Below are 26,345 nucleotides of genomic sequence, written 5' to 3' on the forward strand. Positions count from 1 at the left end.
GGTTCACTCCTACTGGCTGAAGAAGCTGACTGCACTCCACGAGAGCCTGGGAGCACAAATGAACCAGCTGCTAGTTCACGAGAGACACCTGGAATGGCTAAGCGAAGGCCGGACGGTCCTGATCCTAAAGGACCCCCAGAAGGGACCGGTCCCCACCAACTACCGACCAATAACCTGCCTCAGCACCACGTGGAAGCTCCTGTCAGGCATCATAGCGGCTAAGATGAACAGGCACATGGGTCAACACATGAGCGGGGCACAGAAAGGGATGGGCAAGAATACCAGAGGCGCAAAACACCAGCTACTGGCAGACCAAGCAGTCAGCCGAGACTGCAGGACCAGACTGACCAACCTGTGCGCTGCCTGGATTGATTACAAGAAGGCCTATGACTCAATGCCCCACAACTGGATCCTGGAATGCCTAGAACTATATAAGATCAACAGGACCCTGGGAGCATTCATCAGGGGATGTCGCGGACAACACTGGAGGCCAACCTCAAGCCTATAGCACAAGTCACCATCAAGTGCGGGATCTACCAAGGAGATGCTCTGTCCCCACTGCTGTTCTGCATAGGCCTGAACCCCTTGCAGAGGGTCAGGCAAGTCCTGAGGAGTCAGCTGAACGGTAAGAACAAGATCCGGGCTATCAACACCTATGCCCTGCCTGTGATCAGGTACCCTGCTGGGGTAATAGGCTGGCCAAATGAGGAGATAGAAGCCACTGACATCAAGACAAGAAAGCTCCTTACCATGCATGGAGGGTTTCACCCCAAGTCCAGCACCCTGAGTCTGTACGCTAAGCGGAAGGAAGGGGGCCGGGGACTGGCGAGTGTCAGCACCACAATCCAGGATGAGACAAGGAACATCCACGAATACATCACGAAGATGGCCCCAACTGACAGTGTGCTCAGTGAATACCTCAGGCAGCAGAAACCCAAGAAAGTGGAGAAAGGCGAGGAACCATCATGGAAGGACAGGCCCCTGCACGGTATGTACCACCGGCAGATAGAGAAGGTGGCCGATATCCAGAAATCCTACCAGTGGCTGGACAAAGCTGGACTGAAAGACAGCACGGAAGCACTAATCATGGCAGCACAGGAACAAGCACTAAGCACAAGATCCATTGAGGCTGGAGTCTATCACACCAGGCAAGACCCCAGGTGCAGGCTGTGTAAAGATGCTCCAGAGACAATCCAGCACATAACAGCAGGGTGCAAGATGCTAGCAGGCAAGGCATACATGGAACACCATAACCAAGTGGCCGGCATAGTGTACAGAAACATCTGTGCCGAGTATAACCTGGAAGTCCCGAGGTCAAAATGGCAGATGCCCCCAAGGGTAATGGAGAATGACCAAGCTAAGAGCCTGTGGGACTTCCAGATACAGACGGACAAAATGGTGGTGGCTAACCAACCGGACATAGTGGTGGTAGACAAACATGAGAAGACGGCCGTAGTGATCGATGTAGCGGTTCCGAATGACAGCAACATCAGGAAGAAGGAACACGGGCTCAGAGAAGAGCTCGAGAAGATGTGGAGGGTGAAGGTGACGGTGGTCCCAGTGGTAATCGGAGCACTAGGTGCAGTGACTCCCAAGCTAGGCGAGTGGCTCTGGAATATTTGGTATAACTATTCCTGAAGTAGTCTTCAGGCTTCATGAAGGACATTTGGAGCACTTCTTTGGATGCTGGCTGCTTTTTGTTCTGTATTCTATCAAGGTGATCACACACTGCTTCAATAATGACTTAATATTATTATAATGACCACTTATTCTTTTGTCCTCTACTTGCCTAGTTACTCAAAATTTTTAATGGACACACTGCACACCATGCTGAGATATGTAAAGTTTTTAGTGACGGTCTTTGGGAATCACCTTGTTGGTGCAAAAATACAATTTTATGTCTGTCAAACTCATAAACTCTCATCTGTATTTTTTTGCTTTCTTTCAATCTTCAACTAAAGAAATGGTAAGAGATTTTAGATTTTTGCAACAGGCTGCTAAGCAAAGTGCCTAAAGCCACATTTTAAAATTGGTTCCTTACTTTCTTCTGAAAATGATCAGTTTCATACACGGGACTAATGAGTGAAAATTAAAAGAAAACTCTGAAAGACCTTCAAAAAGCCAGGAAAACTATTATGACTCCTTGAAAGCAAAATATAAAGAAGTGAGGAGTGGCTGAACACTTCTGGACAATACTGCATAAAATATAGGAAACAGTGGAGACGTGAGGCTATAACAAAGTTAATGCTAGTGCCAGGAAAAGAGGCATATGTGGTTGCATGAAGTAGTTAAGGTGGTCTATGTAAGAATGAAAAGACTAAAGCAAAGAGTCGATTAGATGTTTTACATCCAAATATCTACATGCATTCAGCTGAGTTTTAATTTGATATCTATGCATTACCCAGTTACACTCTAGCTATAGTCTGTTGGTCACAAATGTAACAAAGTTCTGTATGACAGACTTATTTTTGCCAAAAATGTCTCATTTCAATAAACAGTGCTGTGCAAGGAATTCAAGTTCAGAAGTCATGTTTCCAGCTATAAATTACAAATTTCACATTTCATCTGAGCCCAGTACTAAGGCTGAACCCAGCTCTGATCTGATATTCTACTCTCAATAAACAAATAAGAAAAAGGAAAGAAAGTTTTTTGTGTTCACAGGTCCAGTGTCTTCACACCATCCTTCATTTCTGGGATACCTACTCTGCAGACTTCCAGAAATGTCCAGGGTGGGACAGTCTGCGGTTGAGTTTGGGTAGCTTCTCCAGCATGTCAGCCAGCTGCGTAAAGGTCGGCCTTTCTCTCAAGTCGTACGCCCAGCAGGCAGAAAGGATTTCCTGAAACAAGAAACCACTTCGTTTCAATGTGACTGGCAAACCATTGACCCGCACTCACCGCACTGTGAACTACAATCGATTGACCTAAAAACTACTGCAACATCTTGATATCGTTGCATCAGCATGGGTATTTTCCACTCTTACACAAGCAGAACAAACATCTACATTTCTGAATGACTGACACACTCATGGTCCAACTCACAGTGACCTCCTTTCCCAGGCTGATTTCTGCCAAAATCTTCTTTATGCCCTCTCCGCTCCCCACCTGCCAGATGGTAGCTTCCACAGGCTGGTTAGTGATTGGCCAGTCCCTAGCTTGAAGCTCATACCAAATTGTGCTTGAAGTGGGGAAAAGGAAGAGCATTTTGTTTGAAATTCAAATGGTGGACTTCCTTTTTAGTCAGTGAAAGTTATGACAGAACTCAACCAGATGTGCATGAAGAACTTACCCAAAGGCGTACACATCTGCTGCGGTGGAAAAAGGAAGGCGGTCCTCATTGTTACCTGGGCTCATTCTGCGCACAATCTCTGGTGCGAGATAACAAATCCAGCCATGTGGAAGTTTGAGTTTATTTTCACGCCTGGAAAAACAAAAACAAAAATGCAGTTTTCAGTAACACTTTAAATGGAGGGGAAAAGATGTATTAAGAGGACAAAATGCATTCACTAAATAAAGTCCCTTACTCCTGTTAGCTACTAATGAACCATACACAAAAGGAGGCAAAAAATTAGTAAGATGTGCGCTCAAAATGTGCTTCAGAAATCAAGAGTGTCCAGATAATGATTGCAATTTTACAATCAGGAGAGTTCCCTCTTTTTACTGGCTGACAAGGGAGATGCCTACAGAAGTAGCACTGCAGACCTCAGCTTATCACAGATCAGTGGGCGTCCCCGGGTAATAGAGTGGTTTTAGCACTGCTTTAGTTAAGGTCATAGTTTTAAGGTCTCTTTGGGGTGTGGAGCGGTGGACATGTTTCTTACCTTCCCTCCTGAACAACTCCAGAGATCCCAAACAGGCCAAAGTCTGCGATCACAACCTTATTGGTGTCATGAAAAACGTTCTTTGACTTCAAGTCTTTGTGAACAATGCCTTTGGCATGCAGATAGCCCATTCCCTGTCCAGGCCAACGGTGTTCAGACAAAGGAAAACACAGTAATAGAAAATTATATCTTTGACTACACAGTTCTGCTATGTTTAGTACGTAACATAATTTTTCCCCCCTAAGATGTCACGTTTCTCACAAATTAACACACAAAAAAGAAACAAATACCTTTACAATCTCCTGAGCAATTTGTCTTGTCTTGTTAATATCCAGAGTGTTTTTAGTGTCTCGAACTACTGAGTAGAGTGTCCTCCCTTTACAAAAACTGCAGGAGTTAGAGGAAAATCATTCTATTAAAGCAAACACATGCATCCGGTTTAGAATCGTTTTTGAGGTAACCTGTGATATTTTTGTTCTCACCTGGTGATAATGGCCAGGTGGGGTGGAGCCATGCAGGCTCCCATAAAGAGGACCACATTCTCATGCCTGGTCTGTCTGTAGTTCATCACCTCCTTTTTAAAGAGCTTCAGGTGGTCCTGATTGTTCCCATCGATCTCAAGAAGCCGGATGGCCACCTCGCCGTGCCACCGGCCCTTGTGCACTTTTCCCCAGCGGCCCTGGATAAACAAAACACAAACTGTCTGATTTTTTATTTTTTTCGAGTATGCAACACACTAGGAATTCGTTGGGTAGATTCCTCACCTTTCCTATGAGCTCCCCAAGGTCCAGCTGCTCAAAGGGGATGTCCCACTCTTGCAGGTAAACGCTGGTCTGACTGGCCTTGCGGGAGATGGGGCCCTTCCACTGGTTTCCCCGAGAGTTGGGCAGATCATCCAGCTCGTCGCACTCGCCGTCGGAGCCCATGTGCATCCTGATCTCCCCTCTGTCGTCCTCATCTTCTCCTCCATCCACATTGTCCTCATCATCCTCCTCATCGTCGTCCTCCTCCCCTTCGTGATCTTCATCTTCGACCTCGACCTCCTCATCCCCTTCCTGCAATAGTGTGGCGATGGTTTTTGTAAAAGTTGATTTAAAAAAAAAATCTACCAAATATAAATTTAAAACTGCCGATGAACATTTTGTAAGCCAGTGTTGCCACCTGAGCAGGTTCTAATCAACAGATGTCACAGGGACTTTTAGTCACATTTGGATGTTTTAATTAAATCTCAATCTTCAGTCACCTGAGCTAATTTCATACCCCAGTTGACAATTGTCCAACCTTTTAGGAAATCAAAGTATGAGTGTCTAAAAACTGAAAACAAAATTAAACAAAACCAATTTCTGAAGGTGTGACACTGAACAGCTTCACTGTACAGACTAATAAGCAAAGAGCCAGGAAACAGTACAACAAAAGAATATTTGTAGACTGCATCTCCAGCATTACCTCTTCATCGTCATCTTCTACCAGCTCATCATGTACGTCGTCTGATGATTGCTCTATCTCACTGCTGTGACACAGAACACTGATATCAGAGGGGTTCAAAGCAAGACAAAAAAAATAAATAAAAGGCTGTTTCCGAAAGAGTGACACTGCACAAAATGCAAGTTATGCCAGAGTACAATGATCTGCAGATAGTTTAAGCTCTATATTTCATTTTAAATAGTACAAAGACATCATGACAAATGGTGAAGGTGAGATTCCGATAAAAGCACCAAATGTTTTCCGTGGATGACAGATCTATACTGCAGGCAGGCCAGTTTTAATGATTTCTTTGAACTGTTCTGTTTCCAGAGTGGAATGATTGTACAGCATACTTCTTTAAAGCCTTTAAAAAAAAACAAGAATTGGGTGCATAAGTTTGAATTTACTTTGGATCATCTTTAATTGAAGTGTCATTGACAAACTTTGAAGTTTCAAAGCAAAATAAAGTTTCTCACGTTCAACATTTTACATTTATTTAAAGGTTTTGCTGTGTTATTCAATTAAACATGTGGTTTACATAATTTGCAGATCATCACATTCTGCTGTTATTTACATTTTAGAGCATTCTGCCATTTTTAAGAAACAGGGTTGTAAATAACCAAAACCACTGTGTAGTCACTAAAACTTGGATTAAAGCTTGAGACAAAAAAGTCTTACACTCTGTCCTGAAGAACATCTGAGTGGAAATTTGCAGGACTGGAAACATCTGCAGAGGAAAATGATACCAGTTAGGGATGACCGATGGGAGCAAAAGCTACAGAGCCAGCACCACACATGAACATGACTGCTCATGCAATTTCCTACTACTTCCAGCAGATGGCATCAGAATGCTGCCACACAGTCAAACACAGCTAATCTAACTACTATAGCCCTTAAAAGCAAACATGCAGGAGACAGAAAACTGTAAAGAAGCCATGGTGTGGAGGGAGAGAGGGATGAAGGGATCTTAACAATGTAGTATTACACTTTGGGACCATCAACTCACCCGGGAAGATAAATTGCTGTCTATGCTGAAAGTAACAGGCAGCTTTTTCAAAGAAAAAGAGAATTGGAAGAGTGATAAGCAAGGCAAGGGACACAAGGGTTTTTGGTTAGAGAAGCTTTGAATTAAGAGATCTTCTTAAAAACTCCTTTTAGTGTTAATATTGTGTATTTGGGGAAAAAGGATAAGTAGTTGTGGGAGCGCCACACTCCTGAACCGGAAAAGATTCATCGTCAAATGCATTGAGGAAAAATCAGAACAATGTCAGCATGCATGTTTCAGTATATACTCTACATGTGTATCTGTGCATCTGTGTTTGTGATTCTGTACCCAAGCTTACCCGGGAAATTAAATCGGCTGTCTCGATGACCTTTGGGTGAAGGGTTGGGCGGTGGTGTGGCACTGGGGGGGTTGCTCTGCTGGAAGGGTGCTGGGGAGGAAGGTGTGGATGAAGTGGTGGAGGATGGGTTGCTGCTGGAGTCCAGCTGGTTCAGTACTGGTGGATGATCCTGCTGGGACCGGGATGGAAGGTTACAACACTAAGCATGATTGCTATTTATTAGCCATGTTGCATTGCCTTCAAGATTCCTTCAACAAGCTCTATGCTTTATTTTCCTGTCAGTGCACACTTTAATAGTCAGGTGTGATTTCAGATACATTATCTTTACAATGGTTAGCATGGACAGATGATGGAGATAATGGAGGTATATGTATTGGCATAATAGTTCAAGGTAATTAAAAAGGGACTACACACACGGCAGTTCTCTGAAAGTTCTTTTAATTTACCTTTTTCGTAATAGCCTTTGGTAGTGTGCCAAACTGCGGTGCTTCCTGCGGCCGGTCCACTGGGTTGTTTATATCAGAGGGAACTGACTCGGTCCTCCGAATTTTGGCAACTGTGGGAGAAAACCAATCATGTCACAAACAGGCATGAATGCCAAATAGATTTAGCCCATCAGCTGCACAGCGTGGGATGAAAGAAAACTTACTTGGTAGAAAGGAGATTCTGCAGGATGGAGCTTCCTTTGTACATTTGTTGTGGCACTTTAATCTGCATTAGCAAAAAAAAAAAAAAAAAAAAACCATAGGCAGCATATGAGAGGCTTAGCGGTAATTCGTAATTAGCACCAACATGCCTTACACCCAGATCAAGATTTAGCCAAGACATCAGATTCCCACCTTCCTAAAACACATGTGCCTTCTAACGGACCTTTTTTTTTCACCACTTTTTTGGGTTGTGTTTGTGACAGTAATTAACTCACCGACAGTGTTTGCACTTAACTCCAAACATCATGTTTTTCTGGCACACTTGACATGTCTGGGACAACCAGGATTTGGTGGAAAACCTAAAAAACAAAACATAAAAGCTTCTTACGGACCCGCTCTGTATTAGATCGCTGTAAAGTTTAATTTATAAATGGTCTGGACTTGTATAGCGCTTTACTAGTCCCAAAGGACCCCAAAGCGCTTTACACATCCAGTCATCCACCCATTCACACACTGGTGATGGCAAGCTACATTGTAGCCACAGCCACCCTGGGGCGCACTGACAGAGGCGAGGCTGCCATACACTGGCGCCACCGGGCCCACTGACCACCACCAGTAGGCAACAGGTGAAGTGTCTTGCCCAAGGACACAACGAACGAGACTGTCCAAGCCGAGGCTCGAACCGGCAACCTTCCGATTACAGGACGAACTCCCAACTCTTGAGCCATTATTGCATTAACAGCAAATCTATCTTTTCTAGGCATTGAAAGGTCTACCTGTGCGTGACTGCAAGCCCTATATCCCTCCTTATTGCTTGTGGGGAGCTGCGATGCACTGCTACATTATCTAGAAAGAGACAGAAAGAATGCAAATGATGAGTAATGATTACAAGGATGGCTGACTGAGGTGATGTTAAGTTAAAGCCTTTATTTACATTCAAGCACAAAAACACACACAAGATCATTATAGCAATGTTGCAGAACCAAAGACTTTTACATCGTGTCAGTAAAGTGGACCTATAATGTCTTTACTCCTGTTTTTCTGTGGATTCCAATTTTAATATTGCCAAAATTTCAAATAGTGATGTCAGTGCATCTGTAGTAGCAGTTCCTATGAGCCAAAAGCTCAGATTTCAGACTGCATTTTTTACTGTTATATCTCATTTAGTGGTTGTGTTCTTAATGTGGTCATTTACAACACAGTCTTAAGCTTTGAGTACACCTGTTCTTTAGATCTGTTCAGACAAACAAAGTAAAGCTGTCTTTAAGAGAATGAACTGACAAGTTGCACCCAGGCCCCGTATACAAGAACTATTTTGATCTACGAAGCTGGAAATTAGCACAATAAGTCCACTTTAAGCAGGTATATTCAGCAAAATTAAAAGTGCATGCATGCAGCTGACTCACTCTTAATTGTGCTGTGCTCCTCCAGCAGTGTGGGAGTTCCAGGAAGGGTGTAAGGTGCTGTGTTGGCAGCTGGGGTGGCACCGGGTGTCCTTGCAGACACGGCGGAGTAGCGAGAAGGCGAATCCTCACATCCGTTACCGTTGACTTGCATGTTCAGGAACAACTTGTTCTTTTTAACACACCTGGAAACGCACAGAAAGAAGAGTGAATCAGCAGGTGCTGTATACTGAACTGCTTGCTTACTATACTGCACAGGACAGATTATGTAAGGGCCTGGGAGAGGCACGTTGGAGAACCTTAATTGCATTGGCACACGAAGGGCAGGGTGACATCCTTAACACCCAGAGTGAAGTCACAAGGAGTGAAGGGCTAAGCGGTGCCAGGTCTGTGGTTTATACGCACATGCACACAAACACGTGAGTAGCCACAAAAATTTGCAAAAAGACTATCAGTCTAGTACTGCGACTTGCGACCTCCTTACATAAAGTAACACTTTTGTAATATACTGCACAACATATGCAGAGTGAGAATAAACCTCCAAAAGCATATAGTGTCCTATGTTAGGCATTTTTTCCATTTTTTTTTAAAATAAAGTTTTCCACAAACCGATATTATGGATAAACATGTGATTGCATTGTGCTTGGGCAGCCAGTCCTAGTACAGAGGTTAAAAAAACATTAGATATTAAGAGAGAGAGGGATAGAGAGAAACTGTGTGTTTCTTGCCACCTCTGAGCATTAGAACTAGGAAATACTTCCTGTTTTGACATGACTCATAATCTCTGGGAATCTGCGTGGGGATTAGCTCCACTCATACAGCGAGAGCAAAGGAGCAACAGGCAGTATGTGAACGGATGTGAAAGAGGAAGGGGAAGAGGGAGAGAGAGCGAATGAGGACATATCTAAGGAAAACTGCTTCTGTCCCGACAGAGCGCAAGGCGAAATTAAGAGTGAGACATCGGGCAGGACCGGGGCATTTTATCAAGTCCTTTATAAAATGTCAAACAACAAGTGCTCTTTCAGTTGATAGTAATAACAAACTGGGAAAAAAAAAAACATCCCTTGTGAGACGGCTTGTCAGCTGGCCAACGCCGTTTGCTGGCCAGCACAAATCAGAATTTTGTCCTTTTCCTTTCTGTGAAGCAGCAGAAACTAAACACTTCCTGCAAAAACAAGCTGAGATTCAAATTTCAGTGAAATAAAAGATACCCCCCCCCCCAAAAAAGCAAACAGAAAACCCCCAAAACACATACACACTCCCCACAACAGAAGCAATCTGTCACAATTACAGTGCCATCTGAGGATTCCCCACTTAGTTCCAGTCTGACCTACTTATAAAAAGCTGCAAATGAGGTGAATTCTTGAGCAGTTTCTTCAAACCACCCATTAACAGCTTAGCACCTACTTGTTGGTGGGAGGGTCCTCGATGCGGTTGCCCAGCTGAGACTCGTGGCTTTTGCTGCGCGTCAGTGTGATGTTGGGAAGCAGGTGCAGTACCTTGCGGGATGGCGGGGGAGGGGTGCAGGGAGGCTTCAACCGGTGACGCCTCTTTGAAGGAGGCGTTATAGGTGGGGTGGAGATGTGCCCATGGAGGCGGGCTGCGCGGGCGAAGGACATAGGGAATGGATCTGTGAGAGGGCTGTCGCCATGTGCGTCTGGCGTGGGCGCCGCTGACACCGAGCCTGAGCGAGGGTGGGGGAAGGTTGCGCAGGGAGTGGATGGGGTGGACTGGATGGTGGATGGGCGGGCTAGAGGCGAGGGGCTGTGTGTGCGGAGTGGGGTCCCCAGGTTGGTTAGCTGGTCCGCTGTCAGCAGAGAGCCGCTGTCCCTCCTGGTGGGCTCAGACAGCCAGAGACTGCTGTCATCTCTTAGTTCGCCTCCTGGAAGAGACATGAAACAGACCAAAAATAAATAAATAAAAAGACTAATAGAAAATCCGTGGGAAATATACTCTAGGAACATCAAAGTGTAAACCCATACCTGATTCAGTAGCACTCTTTAGACAAGAGAGGGCAGCACCGAGTCTGCCACATTCTTCTGAGCTGGACCCAAGTCTTCGCATCGTGTCTCTCACCTGAGCTCCTGTCATCTGCAGTAAGGTATCCAGCGACAGCTTTGCCTCCACAGCCTTCAGAGGAGCAAAACAAAAGCCCATGACAGGAGCTCTAATCTATTACAACGTGAAGCAGTATGTTAGTGACAAGCTTTGTACAACAAAAGAGAGCAAAATAGCCCAAAAGAACTATGCTTATATGGCATTCATAAAAAATATTTTTTGTTCCGAGTGTACCCTCAATCAGCCACAACAACACTGTTTGTAGTGAGGCTGAAACTGAGCGTTAAAAAAGGGCAAAATGTTGCAGTGCTCAGCAGGTTATTCAACATCTGACTCGGGACAGTTCCTGGAAATCACTGTTAATCCTGTTTGTTTGGGGTATTCCAAACACTACTTTGTCTGCTTATCTGATTTTTCATTAGCTGCGTAGAGCAGAAGCTGAACACCAAGATCAAACCTGAGCTGGGGTTTGACAAAAAACATGGCTTAATATTTTCTGTCTATGTGAAACCTCTTATACAAGTGTAATGACTGTACAATGGTGAAGGTAACTTTGACAACAGTAAAACAGGAAGTAAACAGTGATGCAGTAAGATGCAGAGTTAATACACACACCACACTGTGAGAACTGGGAAGCACTAGTGGGCCGCAAAGTAAGAAAACAGAAGCACATGCTTTATAATCTTTTTCCCCAATGGCTGAACGGATAAAGACACAAATTCATATAGGCTTGGATACTCTATGTGGACACAATTGTGAATTGTAAATAATATGAAGTATTGGGTGTCATAAATAAAGAAAAAAAAATCCAAATGGAGGATTAGCAGTGTGTTAAAGTTAACAGTGCTCACATTAGTTTTGATTGACATTAGCTGACCAGTATTTAATTAAGCATTAAGTCTGTATCTTTATTAATACTGAAAAGTTATCAGTTTTGAAATTAAAACAAAGAACGCTTAATCATGACTGCTTTACAAATTGAAATTAAACCCTAAATGTAATCCACTCAGCAGCTGCGATATTTCTAGCATTTGTTTCAGAGTGGAAATTATTGTAGCACTTTATAATAGGCAAATTGTAAATAGTTTGCGATACTTTTTTGACTGACTATTATATTGTATTACGCGTTATATCACAGCTGATACCAGACAATATCAGCATTGTCAACATTTACATTCTCATGACACTGGGGCATATAAAAATTTATGTAAATGATGAAGGCCTAGTCACTGGTCAATGTTCAGAGCAGCAAATACTGCGGTTTATACAGAGCCATGGGCCTTTCAGAGACGCACAACATGTCCTTTAGTGTTAGTCCACTGATGCACGTGTCACAGCCACAGTGACAACTCTTTAAAACAAGTATTATAAACATTTAGCTTTATAGATAAACCATGCAAATAGCTTTTTTAAATGCACTATGCTGTATCATTTACAAAGCTCTGGAGGCATCACGCTGAACTTTACAAAAAGCCACAAAGCATTTGTTAAACAAATAGTTGTTGTGTTATTTTAAATTCAAAAAAATACAAAAAAATAAAGTTGATAAAATTTCAAAATAAAGTCACATTGCACACGTTTAGCTTCACTTTTAGGTTAATGGTAACAAACCATTAAACACGGATTTATTAATTATGAAATTAATTTTGTTATACATCTACTCTGCTTTGCTTTCCTAATTCTACACATCTAAACCAGCGCCACATGTTTAACCCTTTTATGCATGAATTATGACAACCTCAATCATGATTTTTTTCTTAAGTATTTTTATTCGTCTTTACGCATGAAAAGATGAATAAAAATCCTTAAGAAAAAAATCCTGACAGAGGTTGTCATAATTCATGCATGAAAGGGTTAAATAACAATGATTACAATGAAACACGTCATACATCTATAGTAATTAAACGACCAGTGGGTGGCCGGTTATGGAGTGACACAGCAGTGTCCAATGTAGTGGTTTATGTGCTATTAACCATCAACACTGACACAAATACAAGGAAACAGCCTCTGAATAGCTGTCCACTGTAGTGACCACTATGTATGAAAGGGTTAAGACTCGTCTCTGTGTGGCTTTCCTTTTTAGCCCGCTGTCTAGTTCCTCTCTAATGTTTTGGGTCATCTTGCTAACCACCCAGGCTGTCTTCCTTTTTTACTTCCCATTTTTGAAAATTTATTATTTCAGCAGACAGTAAAACTCAACAATAAGGCATCACAGGGTGTCGTAAACCAGACTGTTCCACTTTGGTTGATACTCAAACCCCATTTGGATGATTATTCCATTTCTTGACTATTGAAACTTTTTTTAATGCATTTATTTTATCTGAACTTGTAGCATTACAGTGAATCACCGAGGCTGCTCGCTCAAGTCAATCTCCTCAAATTTCAATAAAAACTGAAAAAAGTGGAGGCGTTCTTTATGACCTCCAGTGTACTACCAACTCCCACTTATTTAAGCATTTAGCACTGCAGTTTTCCTTTCATATTCCTCTGTTTCCAGCCTTTTATGTGCTTTAAAAAAAATGTAGTCTGCAAGATTGGAGATGTACAAACCTGGAAGGGCGGGGCTTTCTTTTTACAGCCGAGTTACTGAAGCGGCGAAATAAAACAACAGTGCAATCAACAACTGATGGATGACAGAAGGAAATAGGGCCAAATCCAGTGAGTTTAGGATGTTTCTTTTGACTGGGGAAGTACGCAATCACTTATCAGTCAGGTTAAACCCTTGCTCTCAGGGGCAAACACTGATCACAAAACTAGGGCAACCTCCCACACTAGTGTGTACACTAGAACCAAAACATAGCACACGCACACACTAAACCACACACATGTAAGGGGTGAGTGATGTGATATTTAAAGTTGCTGTCGGCCCTCTACTCTCATTCTATTTCCTCACTGTTTGTTTCCGTATCAAACAGTACACACAAGCCATCATCTACTAAGCACACAATGCGCCAACTGCACACTGATGGTATGAATATAAAACACATCTGGCTTTTGCTTTCTCTGTGCACAAGGTAGGCTATGTCAGTTTGAGCTCATACTGCTGTCATAGATCCATAAGCATAGAGGGATCCAAACTTCAAGTACTGGTGTTTATTCAAACACATCAAAACAAACACAAGTGTTTATTTCCAAGTATAAGATTATTTGCAACCGCCATAATGACTATATGGGTTACTTGGTCTGCAGTGAACATGCTTCCTCTGCCCCCAGCATCTGGTCATCTAGCAATTCTGTAAAGTAACAATTTCAGTATTTTTACATCAATGGTATTGGTGTGTTTCTCATTGGCATATGGCAGTGCTACAAATCTTTGTGCGAAGTGACTGTACTAACCGATTCTCATTTCAAGATGTCCTTATGGTACTTGCTACAGTGTAGCGGCTCAGTTTAGGCTGGACCCGTTGGCCAGCTACCCTCAGGGTCATTCCACGGTTGATGACATGGTCCACTATTGTAGCTCTGATGTCATCAGCAATTCTATTTCTTACTCTTCCTACCCTTCCTCTCCCCCCTCCTCGTCTTCCTCTTGCTCCTCCTTGTCCTTGTCGTCCTCTTCATCCTACTTCTTCACCTCCACGTCCTCTTCCTCGGCCTCCTCTACTTCTCACTCTTTCTGCTCCCTCCATTGTACTCCGCACACACAGCTTACCTGTATTATAGTGCTTAGGCTGATTGCAAAGTGAACTAATTATCTAAGAAAGTTTTGACATGTGAAAGTGTGCCAGACAGTTGGCAAATTAGTGTTAATGATAGCCATACATGTGTATACTTTTGCTAGGAGTGTGTTGGAAATTTGGTAATTGAGTGTTGTGTAGTTAATTGTGCCTACAGTTTTGCAAAGTATGTGTTACAAAATTGCAAACTGAGTGCAAAGCAGTTTTTGTGCTTTTAGTTTTGCAAACTCAGTGAGTGGTTTTGCTATAAGTCTGAATAGTTTTAGAGATTGTGCTACAGGAATCACAGTTAGGGTTTAAGCATTCAGAAAAAAACTGTAATATGGGCCCTTCACAGGTTAGAATCCCCAGTAGGAATTCTCTGTATTAAGTCATCTACATAATTCAGCTACAAATAAAACTGGACTGTCCATCACATAATCTAGCCATCATAGTATAAAGTGAGGAGATGCGCTGTAGACTTCTCAGTCTAATAATATTTGGTCTAAATAGGTCATCAAAATGCCGCTACAGTCCTTCGTCCTTTGGGATGTGCCCGCCGGTCTACAAGACATACAAATGAGCACTTTCTATTTCATCAGAAAACCTCATCGTGTCTCGTGCAAAGCTAAATTCTTTTGAAAGGAAGTGAGGTTTAAGAGTGAATGGACTAAACAGTAAACAGAGCACAAATAATCAGATACGGAACAAGGCCGCAACACAAAGCACATACAAGGCCGGCACATATTAAAGAATAACGAGTGCAGAAGAGTTTTAAAAATAAAGCAGGTTACCGTCAGGTCACAAAACAAAGACAAATGGACTGGAACGACAAAAACACATAAGAGCTGACATGGATTAAAACAGTTTACAGCAGGACACGACAGGACAGGACAGGACAGGGGGAGAGAAAGGAGAGACAATTTTGACAACCCAATAAGAAAAATGATAAATCCAGGCGTTAAAACAAACAAACAAACAGCTGACAGCCACTAAACAATAGCGGAGCTTAAAAACAACACTGAAACAAAAATGATAAGTTAACCAGCTGGTAGCTTCTGCAATGGAAGACTGCACACGGCAATGCTCTAAAGTTTCATCATGATCAGAAGTGACAGCAAATAGCGAGTTCTGAAATTGCATTAATAAGGGAGGCTTTCTGCAGGAAATCTCTCTGCTCAAGACTCCCCACTGCTACACGAGGAGGTCAGAGGTCAGTGTCAGCCGCAGATTAGCAGGCTGGAGTCACAGTTCAGGAGCGGGACACTTGAGCGGTGCTGAACAACACATATTAAACATTTTACTGCACTACATGGTTCTCACACCCAAGGTCAGTTCTTTATTTTCTGGGTCATTGTCTTTTTGGGAGACCGACAGAAAGTGAAACAGACCTTACCCTGGTTCCACCACAGCCCAAGTGATCCAGCACCTAAATAAATGCTAATTGTGTATGTTTAGGCAAGGAACAGGTCATTATCTTATTTTAAAAGAATCTACTGAAAAACAAGACTTTAATATACCTGGGGTTTTTTTTAATGTACATGTAACCATCAACAATGCTAGAGCAATGAAAAAGAAAAGGCACAGAGTGGATCAGTTAAAGAACTATAATAAAGATAAGTACACTTTGTACACTTGTATAAAAAGGGCCTTCTCTTCCCTCTTACAAACATGGCATGGAGCTATAAATAGCACCAGAAGGCTGAGAATGAGATTTTTGAAGCATTCAAGACTTTCTCCGAGCACAGACCAGCATGTCTCTTCCAGTTTCGCTTTTTTTGCTTTGCTAGTTTTGTGAGCCTTGTTTCAGTAACAAAAAAATAAAATTTGACAGTAGAAACAGTTATCTGAAATGAATCAGCTCAAGTTTAGATTTTGGCGCTGCCGTTCTCAGGACGTCAAAAATGAAGCAGCTTCTCTTTTTGAAAGGCACTTTGACGGCCGCTGGTTAATTCCTCATGCACATGTGAATGTTGACTGAGTGCACATCACAGACTGCATATAAAAGACTTTTATACGCAGTCTTTGATGTGCTTATAGAACAGCTGTAAACGGGAGACAAACGCCAGTCACTCCGGCCAGAGTACTGGCGCCCAGACGATGACCTACCTCAATGAGCTCTGGTCGCAGGTTGATGGTGCGTAACCAGTCTCGCAAGTGTGGATAGCTGTCTAGGGCCTCGGGCCTCTCTGTCTCTGGCACTTTCTGCTTGCACTGGAGCTGTTTACAGATGTATTTCATCAGCTTCACCTGCAGGGAGCAATAGAGAACATAGCAGAGAAGGGAGGGGCAGGTTAGCAGGGGAGACTGGGAGTCTGCTACGAGCTACATGAGAAAGAGCAGGCATTCACTGTGAAGGGTATCTGTCACACCTGTGTTGGCAGGGTTTTATTGTTGCAGAGGTACCACCTTTAAAGCAGAAACAGACCGAAAACTGCTGTTTTCACACGAGTGACATGACACTGACCTGACACCAGATGAGCCTCTGTTACGATAAAGTCAGACACGTGAATATCTCCACACCCTCGCTTACTGTTTATTCCCCCTCTACTGAGCTCAGTGTACCTGCAGTGACAGCTCCAATGTTTCCCTGTGCCCTCAAAGAGACAAGCTAATTAGATATAAACTGCTATTATTATCCAGAGGAACAATGACCTGGTCATCTAATGAGAGCATCAGCAGTGCTGCCAAAGCAAATGTGTCTGTTTGCAGCTGAGAAGCATCAAAGTTCAGAGTGATGGAAAGAAAGTGCCCATGTGACTAGTTTCGTCCCACGGGCATTTTCCTTCAAACTTTCTTATTTTCTCTGAGCTTCTACAAATCTTTTACCCTCCACTTCATGACAGAGCCAAGGAGCCATCATTTTCTTTCCAGGTTTAACACATTGTGCACAATGTGTCCACGATGTGATGCCTCTATGAGGCCAATTCTTCTCTCCTTTACATGTCATTTTTCTAATTTTTTTCAAAGTTAATTTTTTTCTTTATTTTTAATAGAGCTAGGGGCTTTCATCATAGCATTTCTAAACATACTACATTTCTTTAGAAACCATGAATTATTTCTATTTGCACTACAGAATTATTACAGAGAAAGCGAAAATGACCATGATATTATTAGCCCTCTGAAAAACGGACCTTTTAACTGAGCCATAGCACAAAGCACTGCTGTGCAACGGTGTGCTTTAACTTTGTAATGCCCAGAGTTTGTAAAATCAATTCCCAAGTTAAAAACTGAGACACTAATCAGTTTAGATTTGAGAAAAAAGGTAGATGGACAAACAAAGTTACCACAGAGCAATACCATCAAGATATTCAAACACAGTACAGGACAAGTCTGACAGAGAAAGAAAACTAATGAGAGATGTGTTTAAAGACACCAGAACACCTGCTAAGACACTAGTGAATGACTTAGCCAAGTACGGAATTGCAATCTCAAAGAAGACAATCACTGGAACCCTGCACAGAAATGTACTGTGAGGTGACAAACCAAGAGACACCTTCAAGCCAGACTGAAATATGCAAAGGACAACCTGGAGAAAGATTATATGTACTGGAAATGTGTCCTTTTGTCAGATGAGACAAAACTAGAGCTCTTGGGCTGCAGAAATGCTGCTTATGTTTGGAGAAAGAAATAAGAGGTGTATAACCCAAAGAACACCACTGTAAGCTGTACACCTTTATGTGTACAATATAAAACTATTGTCCAGTATATTGAGATGAGCTGTAACTCTGTCAGGTTCTAAATAAAGTATTCCTTTCAACAAGATGCACAGACACCTACTTCTCCTCAGTTTTTTTTAATTAGCAGGCTGGGTGCAACCTTTGTTGTAGTGTCTCATGACATCAGACCCAACATCAGTTAACATCCCATCAGTTAATATTGCTTTACCTTGTTTTTGTAGAGGAATAAATGATCGGCCTATCAATGCAAATGATTCCACTGGAGTCTGCACAAATAAAATGTAAAGCTGTAACAATTTAATCTGATGCCTTCCAAAAAACCCACGTTGAGCGCAGTGGTCCTGTGAGTAAGTATAACAATGCTCGCCGTGGTATTGGTTTGCAACGGCCTGCATTGTGCAGCTCAGCGTGACTGTATAGAGTGTCCTTATCTCACCGTCTATCTGTAAGAATCCATTACAGCAGGCAGCACCTTGAGATGAGCTGAACAGCACCAGCTACCTTTCGACCCACCGCGCACCTCTCGAGTGCCTGGGCAACAGCGACGAGCGTGTGTCTTTCTCTGCTCATTGAGCTTCCTCTACTCACCGACCAGACAGAAACTCGTACAGCATACCGCGCTTCTCTCAGAAAGTGTGGCCTTGGGATGTAAAAAGGCTTCTTCACAGCAGCCAACAAAAGCCTCTCCACTGGAGGCCAGAGAGATGAAAGATGATAGAAAGAAGTTAAATTCTCAACGTGTTGACCCTGACTGAAGCTTTTTAGCTCTGCGAGCAGTCGTCAATCATCAGCTGCAGTGAGAGCATTATAAAATAATAAAACTGAATGTAATCCAATGAAAAAGAAATATTACCAGCACACAAGAAAGCACCTTGTCATAAAAGCTTCTTTGGCTAAATCGAATGTGCCTAAATACAAACGTTTAGGTCTTACATGCCAAAGAGTGCAAGCAAGCTTTACTAAAAAAGGACAAAAACAGAGCAGCATTTCTGACTTGAACATGCATTCAGCTGCCAGAGGTTGGCCTTAGAGGCCAGTAAGTAAGACCAGCTCCCTCTCTGGGAGGAGTGAAAAGACAGGAACATATTTTGCTGGAAACCTTTTTACATATGGACATGTATGCAAATGTACTGGCGTGCACACACACACACACACACACACACACACACACACACACACACACACACACACACACACACCCACACACACACACACACACACACACACACACACACACACACACACACACACACACAGACCCATGTATACGGAGTAGATGGGAGATAGAAGCAGGACTGCACAAAGTGAACCTGTGATAAATGTGACATCCAATCCATTATAAACTCAGAATAACAGAGCCTGTAGTCCTTTTGGTTTTTTAGATCAGGCCTAGCATGGCATTTGCTCAGTGTGGCTAATGAGCTAGCCTCCTGCTTTACCTCCCTATACACCAGTGCAGCCCTGTGACGTCAGGTTACCTAGCAACCCCTCTTCTGAGTCGTCAGCAACATTTCAGTGGGATTTTCCCAAACATGTGAAACACAGAGCTCAGGCAACATACATATCACCATATAAACATCCCAATGTGTAGGAGCAAAAACACGACCAACATTTCTTTTATATTGTTCCTCCCACAGAGAGCAGTCTCTTTACCCATTATCATCTAAATGGGTAAGGTAGACAGGAGGACACAAGCACGAAACCCCCTCACCGATATCAGTACTGTGCATAAGAAGAGCACAGGCACGCACACGTCAACAAAATAATGGCAGGCTGGCCTGGTGGATATTATTTTTGGTGCAAAGGGGAGAAAGCAGTGTTTGACGTGTGGCCCGGAGGGGGAAGGAGGAGGAGGGGGGGAAATGGCGTCAGAGCCCACCTGTCAGCAGAGCTAAACAACACCATGGCAACAGCCTAATGCTGCGAGGGGATGAGTGACAGCCGGTTTGTTGGGCACCGAGGAAAGGAGAAGGGAGTCCGAGCACAGGCCAGCCTGACACAGCAGACTCGGGGAGCACATCCCACCGCTTCAGTTGTTTTGTTTTCTCAAGGCTCCTGCTGACACAGCCACTTCGGTGCACCTGCCAAGGCTATAAGCGTGGCCCTATCACAGAACTGAGCAACAATGCTCTATCCCCGGAAATGTTATTCGCAGATGAAGGTCAGCTCTCCCGCCCAGAAATCTGCACTCACGTCTTGTCGTCAGAACAGGCTCGCTGAATAAGAACACGCCTTATGTCATATATCATTAGCCATGTGGCCCCTCTGGACTAGGTAAGAAAAACCCAAAGAGGAGATACCGATATAAGTTTTGGTGGAGATTGAACAGAAAGTAGAGAGCACTTAAAGTCAAAGCACCTCTTAAAACTGTGTCCCAGAGATTTGCTTCATCATATCTGTATGCTACATTGTCACCATTGGCCAAAACAGGAAAAAAAAAAATCTAATCTTGACATATTTATGCAGGGGCCAGGTCACAGAGGGGAGGTGGGGGTGTGTCTGTCGGGTATAAACAGTTGACAGTCCAAGACAATGGCCTATAAATTGCCCCTCCTCCATCATTGTTAGCACCCATGCAAGTCGATGCTGGGTGGGAGTGGTAGGTCCAGGGGTACGTGTCTGTCTGAGCCTCAGACAGACCAAACAAGGCACGTCTAAGAGGAGAACATGTGGCAAGTTTAGCCAGTTAAAATGTAAGGTTTACAAGCTGCTGTGAGGCATTGCACTTTTAAACATTTTAAAAGGTCTATTTTTAGACAATTACAACCAGGTATGATTTACAGCTAGACAAAGCAAATCCCTTCTTCCCAGAAAAGAAAAAAGTACAGCAGGCCTCAAAATTACAGGATGCAATCCTCAACTCACCCCCAGTCGGTTTAAGAATAGATCAACATCTGCCTACACTGTTCAACAGTATGTACTTCTATCTTATTGGTTACAACAAAAACAACAACAACAAACAGAGAAAGGGTCAGGGCTGATATAGTCACTACAGTTGTGTTTCCTCCTTTATACCCCCCCAACAGCAAACACACACACAGCAGTTGTCATGTCATGAGAAGCAGCACAGCGGATTGGCTTTGATTCTCCCCTCCCCTTTCCTCCCTGCTCTCCCTTCTCGAACGGGCTCTTTGCGCGTCATTTGATTTTCTTATTTAACAACCAACCCTGAAAATGCGTAGGAAGAAAGATGTCTAAATATAGACGCAGCCACAACAGCTCGCACCACGAGCACGCAGCAAACTCTCTCCAACACTGTGAGGAGACAAAACAGAGTGACGCTTTGCTGTTTGCATTACATAGAGAGGTGATGAAAAAGAAAGGTAAGGGCACAGGCTGCTTTTATGGAAAGACTTACAGCATCAATGTATATATCTATATCTCTCTCATATATATATATATATATATATATATATATATATATATATATATATACATACATACATACATACATACACACACACACATATACACACATACATACACCTCAGAACACACCATTTAAGGCCAGCGTGCACGAGCAAAGCACTTGATATTAGGGTGCATTTGTTTTCCAAGTTGAGATTCTGTTGGGATTACGGCTCAGGAACAAACAAGGTGCTAAAAGGCAGAGCAAGTGGATGCGTGGATGCAATAAAGCAAGAGTCAAGCATACATGAAGAGCTACAGTAAATGTAACAGAAGCACCACGAGAGGCAGACAGAGCCTAAGCCTGAGTGGGATTAACGTGTGAAAAGTGAAGTACCAGTTAGCACTCCATTTGAGAGGCCAGTATCATTATCCTCTCACTGGCAAGGCAGAAACCCCCCCCGCAAACACACACACACAGTTCAAGTGGAATAATAAAGCTCTCTCAATGAGAGAATAAAGTGAGTTCAAGCTGCTCTTGATTGCACTCCAGTGCAATATGGGAAAGATAACCCTTTCGCACCACAAGCGTGACAACTACTCTGACCTCACACAGACTGCTCAAATTCAACACACAAATTAAAAGTACTCGCAGCTCCAGCAGGAACGATATCCATGCCTCGCTGCAGAACAGACCTCCTCTGATATGACGGTTGCATGGTGGAGTGCTTGCTGGAACTTTAGAACCATGGCATGCCGCTGCAACCACTGCACGCCCCACCTCATCAGACACATCTCGCGCACGCCTGGAAAAGCAACACCTCTCACACAATACTTCTTAAGAGTCATTTGAAATCTACGACCAATGCACTAATCCACTTACTTCTAAGAGACGGGGAACGTAGTAAGAAGAATCTAACAGAAGGCCCAAGTGAGAAGTGAAACTACACAATGAAGGCAAGAGGTGGTTTCAAAAGAGCGTGCCAGTAAAGCTGTGGGAAGTAAGACCGCTGATCGGCAGAGGATCCCTAATGCCCTCCTCAGCCTGAAAGACATCTAACCCTAGCGGCGTTTCTGGCACGATACATTATCATGATTGAAACATTATCATGCCCGTCTGATAACCCTACTAAACCAATCCTTCATGTTACAAATGGATGCTTTCTGAAGAACACACCCAGAGAACAGCAAATAGGACTTCCAAATGTCTTCTTCAGTTTGTCTTGAGTTTTTCGGAGACAGAAAACTATCTATATCAGCAGACCGCAACTGTATTCTCCCCTCCTGCCAAAGATCTCTGCTTATCTTTAAGATTTCATTACATCAGTCTTTTTTTTCCCCAATTCTTGTTACTACCCCATTTGTTTTACTGTGTAGGAAGCATCCAGTTTAAGAAAAGCATGACAAAATCACTCCAAAGTCTGCTAACTCTCTAAAAACGGTCTACAAAATTAGAAAATAAGGACAAATAAAGCAACTGCAACATTTGAACAGCCTTAAAATCTTGTGCTAGAGGATCCATTTAGGCTGGCTTGGCATAGCAAACACAAAAACAGTCATTGCATGGCAAAGAATTACACAAAGGAACCCAAGAGGTGACTGCACGTTTCCACTAGAGCTGTGATCTAAGATATTACGAGTCACGTGTTCTCAGACAAGTCGATTGTTGTCAGATTTTTTTATCTTTATGCTGCCACTTGCAGTAACAACGCAGCGTGTATGAACAGCTGCACCGTGAGCTCACTGCCAACTAGTCGCTGAAGCAGTTTAAACAATCAAAAGTACAGCTATAATCAGTGGAAATAAGAAAAAATACAATGACACACACACACACGTACAGCTGAGGCATAAAATCAGATAATGAAACGCAGACTGATGCACTTTTTATCTCCCCTTCAGGACTCGTTTGATTTCTGATTCTGATCCTACAGCAGGAAAGGATCCTGAAAGCTTGCGAGGTCTATAAAGCAGCAAACTTTGACTTGAAGTAACCACATCCACTGCTTCCACTTCTGACTTTCAGAGACAGCCCCTAATAACGGTCTCATAGGCACAGGAAAGAGACCCAGGAGCCTTCAAGAAACATGTGAGAGCGGCACGGCCTGTCCATTGTCATATAGAACAATGCTGGTGCAAAATGTGTCCACATGACAGCATTTCTCAGGAAGTACTCTGCCAGATCACATCCTGTTCCAGAGACAAGGTATGCATGACCACAGATGAAGAGGGGGTGAAAATGTGGAGCAGGATTCGCTTTGTACTCTTTGTTTTGAACCCGTTTATCTAGCTCAGCTCAGGCCCATATTTGATCATATACACACACACACACACACACACACACACACACACACACACACACACACACACACACACACACACACACACACACACACACACACACGGTTTTGGGTTTCGGCTGGGACCGAACAGAAAGGCTACAAATATCCAAACTGATTTGCTTTGTTTGCTTTGGTTTCATTCAGTTGAAGAATTTGAATGTTCTTTTAAGACCAGGCTTCTTTACTCGAGCCTGTAAAAATTTGTTCCTGCACAGAATAGCTGCCAACTCGCACCTGATGCCTGTCAGCCAGCGAGGGAGCAACCAAATTATTTTATAGAGATTCATACAGTATTCTCAAACTGGATAAAAAGCTGCAGCTGAGTCCATAAAACAGCTCAGTCATCTCTCCTTTGCCTTTGGGTAAATTATTACCCCCCCCAGGCCTTGCTGGTGATATTTGTATTTGTGATTCTAAGAGGTTACGGACACAGTGTAACCTGTCGTTTAAGGGGCTTCTTCCTTCATTAGCAGCAATTCTGGACTGCGCTAAGTATTTCTAAAAAGTAGCTCATTATATCACTGTGAGGCTGAATAGAAAGCAATACTTTTTTTTTAATGTAGGGCAACAGCCCAGTTGTTCACGGGGTGTTTGGTTATAAAGAGATAAAAGAGACATGGATAATTGATAACCTCTAGCCAATCAGGAGTGAGTATTCCTTTTAGCTAAGGTACAAGGCTTTAAATAAACCATGAACCAGAAAACCCCCATCATCTATTATGTCTCCAGGATGTCACTGTGACATTTGAAGGCTTTGAACTTGTAATATTCAACTGTTTTCCACATCTTCAAGCCTCATCAAAATATACTGTCTGTATCAGCCATTTATATGCCACAGCACCCCCCCCTCCTCTTCCCATCACCCTCCTCAGCAACATCCAGGCCTGAGATTTTTTAAAAAAAAACAACAACTGGCCCTTTTGTTGAAACGACTGCAGAAGAGAGCTATATGTATAACCCTGTTTCGCATGTATCAGTTATCATTATGTGGTAAACCGAAAAAACGCACTCCCCCGTCCCTCATTTGAATTTTCCTGAAACATGCGAAGTGAGAGCAATATAGCGTGCGTCCTGTGCTGACGCCTGCACGCCACCAGGCATGACTTCTCCACCGTGCCGCCTGCTATAGTAGGGTATGTTGCTCCAAAAGAGCAACGCGCAAAGCAATGTCAAGTCATCCCCGCACGACGTAGGTGAATCGGCATCCAGATGCAGGAGAGCAGCAGCAGCAGCACACCAGCCTTCGCCTGCTGGATGAGGTTGGGGAGGGGGGGGTAACCACATGGATCGCGTCGTACATTTGTATTTGTCTCACAGGCCCCACTGTATGGAGGCAAAACCAAGTGCAGAGCGCCATACACGAACATATACATATATCTATATAAATAAAAGCCGTGAGTGTCTATTGAATGTGTGCCATGAGGCCAGGCTCAATACAGCTGCACGGCACGGTGCTGGGAACTATCCAAGGAGCTCCGGGCAAATAAAGAATATTCTAGAGGGATAGTAAAACCCAACGGGACAAAGCAAAACTTCATTATGAGCTCCTTTTATTGTTTTTTTTTTTTTAATGTTTATTTTTGAGTCACCTCTACACAGCGAGCCAGCAGTAGCCCGTAAAGCGACAAAATGTGCTCGGCTCACTGACACTGATAGGGCGCCTCAGCCAATATTCAGCCTGGGAGGCGGACATAGCGCTGGGGCTTCATGACTCCGCAATTTGGCTATACTGCTTTCTATCTCCGGACGGGGCTTATGCACGGAGCCCGTGCTCGGGAGGAGGAGGAGAGGGGGAAGCTCATTACCTCTAAAGTTCGTATTTCCTGCTGTGTGAGGTCGTTGGTGGCGGCGCATTTGGTGCGTAGCCCCTGTAAGCTGGAGATGGAGATATCAATCATATTCTGGATCAGTTCGCACTGATGTAGCGCGGCCATCGCTGCGCCACCGCCGCTATCCCTCTCCGGCTGCTCATCACTCTCGACCATCTTTCCGCCTTTAGCAGACACACTATCCATTCCTCGGCATTGGGCACGGCTGGAAGGGCTGGAGTCAAAGTGTTAAGCTAAAAAAATGTAAAATAAAAATAAATCAAACATATGCAGCAGTCCGGCGACGCAGCGACCTATTGTGGAAGTTAGCTGACAGCAATTGTCCCCAGCTCCGAATCTGGAAAAAAAAAAAAAAAAAAGAAAAGAAAAGAAATGGAAGCCCTGTGTGCAAACAAAAATGTTGACAGAGATGAAAATAAGGTGCTCGACGGTGACCCGGGTCCAAAGTCCAGTGAGGCTCGACTGAGAGGATACTCAAAGCTTCCACCGACACAGCTCTGACAGAGGCTTCCACCGTCTGTCAGCTGTTGGGAACATCATGGAGCGCGGTGCAATCTGGGAAATGAAGTCATATGGGTTACACCAACGTGCACTCCTCTGTCGTTCGTTAGTTGCTCACGCAAGAAAGCGAATGAAGAAAATGAAGGTTTTGAGAAGTATTAAAGTAACTTGTCTTCATCCGGGTGTCCTCCTATTTATTTTAATTTATTTTTTGTTGTATTGCAAGCTAGGAAAAGCGTATTAATAATACAATTAACGA

General features: G+C 43.4%; 1 protein-coding gene across 1 annotated transcript in view; it reads right to left on the reverse strand.

Annotated features, from left to right (window-relative positions):
- The window catches only part of ksr1a (kinase suppressor of ras 1a), a 34,420-nt gene extending 8,326 nt beyond the window's left edge, over positions 1–26,094 (reverse strand). Inside the window, exons 1-20 of the mRNA XM_085420130.1 lie at positions 25,562–26,094; positions 16,499–16,639; positions 10,658–10,805; positions 10,083–10,557; positions 8,679–8,860; positions 8,049–8,118; positions 7,548–7,631; positions 7,275–7,336; positions 7,072–7,181; positions 6,626–6,797; positions 6,289–6,330; positions 5,961–6,009; positions 5,265–5,328; positions 4,583–4,873; positions 4,301–4,497; positions 4,109–4,205; positions 3,819–3,952; positions 3,287–3,418; positions 3,040–3,175; positions 2,704–2,837 (exon numbers count right to left, since the gene is read on the reverse strand). Of these exons, the coding sequence (XP_085276256.1) occupies positions 2,704–2,837; positions 3,040–3,175; positions 3,287–3,418; positions 3,819–3,952; positions 4,109–4,205; positions 4,301–4,497; positions 4,583–4,873; positions 5,265–5,328; positions 5,961–6,009; positions 6,289–6,330; positions 6,626–6,797; positions 7,072–7,181; positions 7,275–7,336; positions 7,548–7,631; positions 8,049–8,118; positions 8,679–8,860; positions 10,083–10,557; positions 10,658–10,805; positions 16,499–16,639; positions 25,562–25,771 (2,930 nt within the window). The 5' untranslated portion in view covers positions 25,772–26,094. The remainder of the gene's footprint in view (positions 1–2,703; positions 2,838–3,039; positions 3,176–3,286; positions 3,419–3,818; positions 3,953–4,108; positions 4,206–4,300; positions 4,498–4,582; positions 4,874–5,264; positions 5,329–5,960; positions 6,010–6,288; positions 6,331–6,625; positions 6,798–7,071; positions 7,182–7,274; positions 7,337–7,547; positions 7,632–8,048; positions 8,119–8,678; positions 8,861–10,082; positions 10,558–10,657; positions 10,806–16,498; positions 16,640–25,561) is intronic.
- Between the last annotated feature and the right edge of the window lie 251 nt (positions 26,095–26,345).

The sequence above is a fragment of the Rhamphochromis longiceps genome, linkage group LG10 (genome assembly GCF_057381845.1).
Source record: "Rhamphochromis longiceps isolate RC_006_pf linkage group LG10, R_longiceps_female_GT1.1, whole genome shotgun sequence".
NCBI classification, from domain to species: domain Eukaryota; kingdom Metazoa; phylum Chordata; class Actinopteri; order Cichliformes; family Cichlidae; genus Rhamphochromis; species Rhamphochromis longiceps.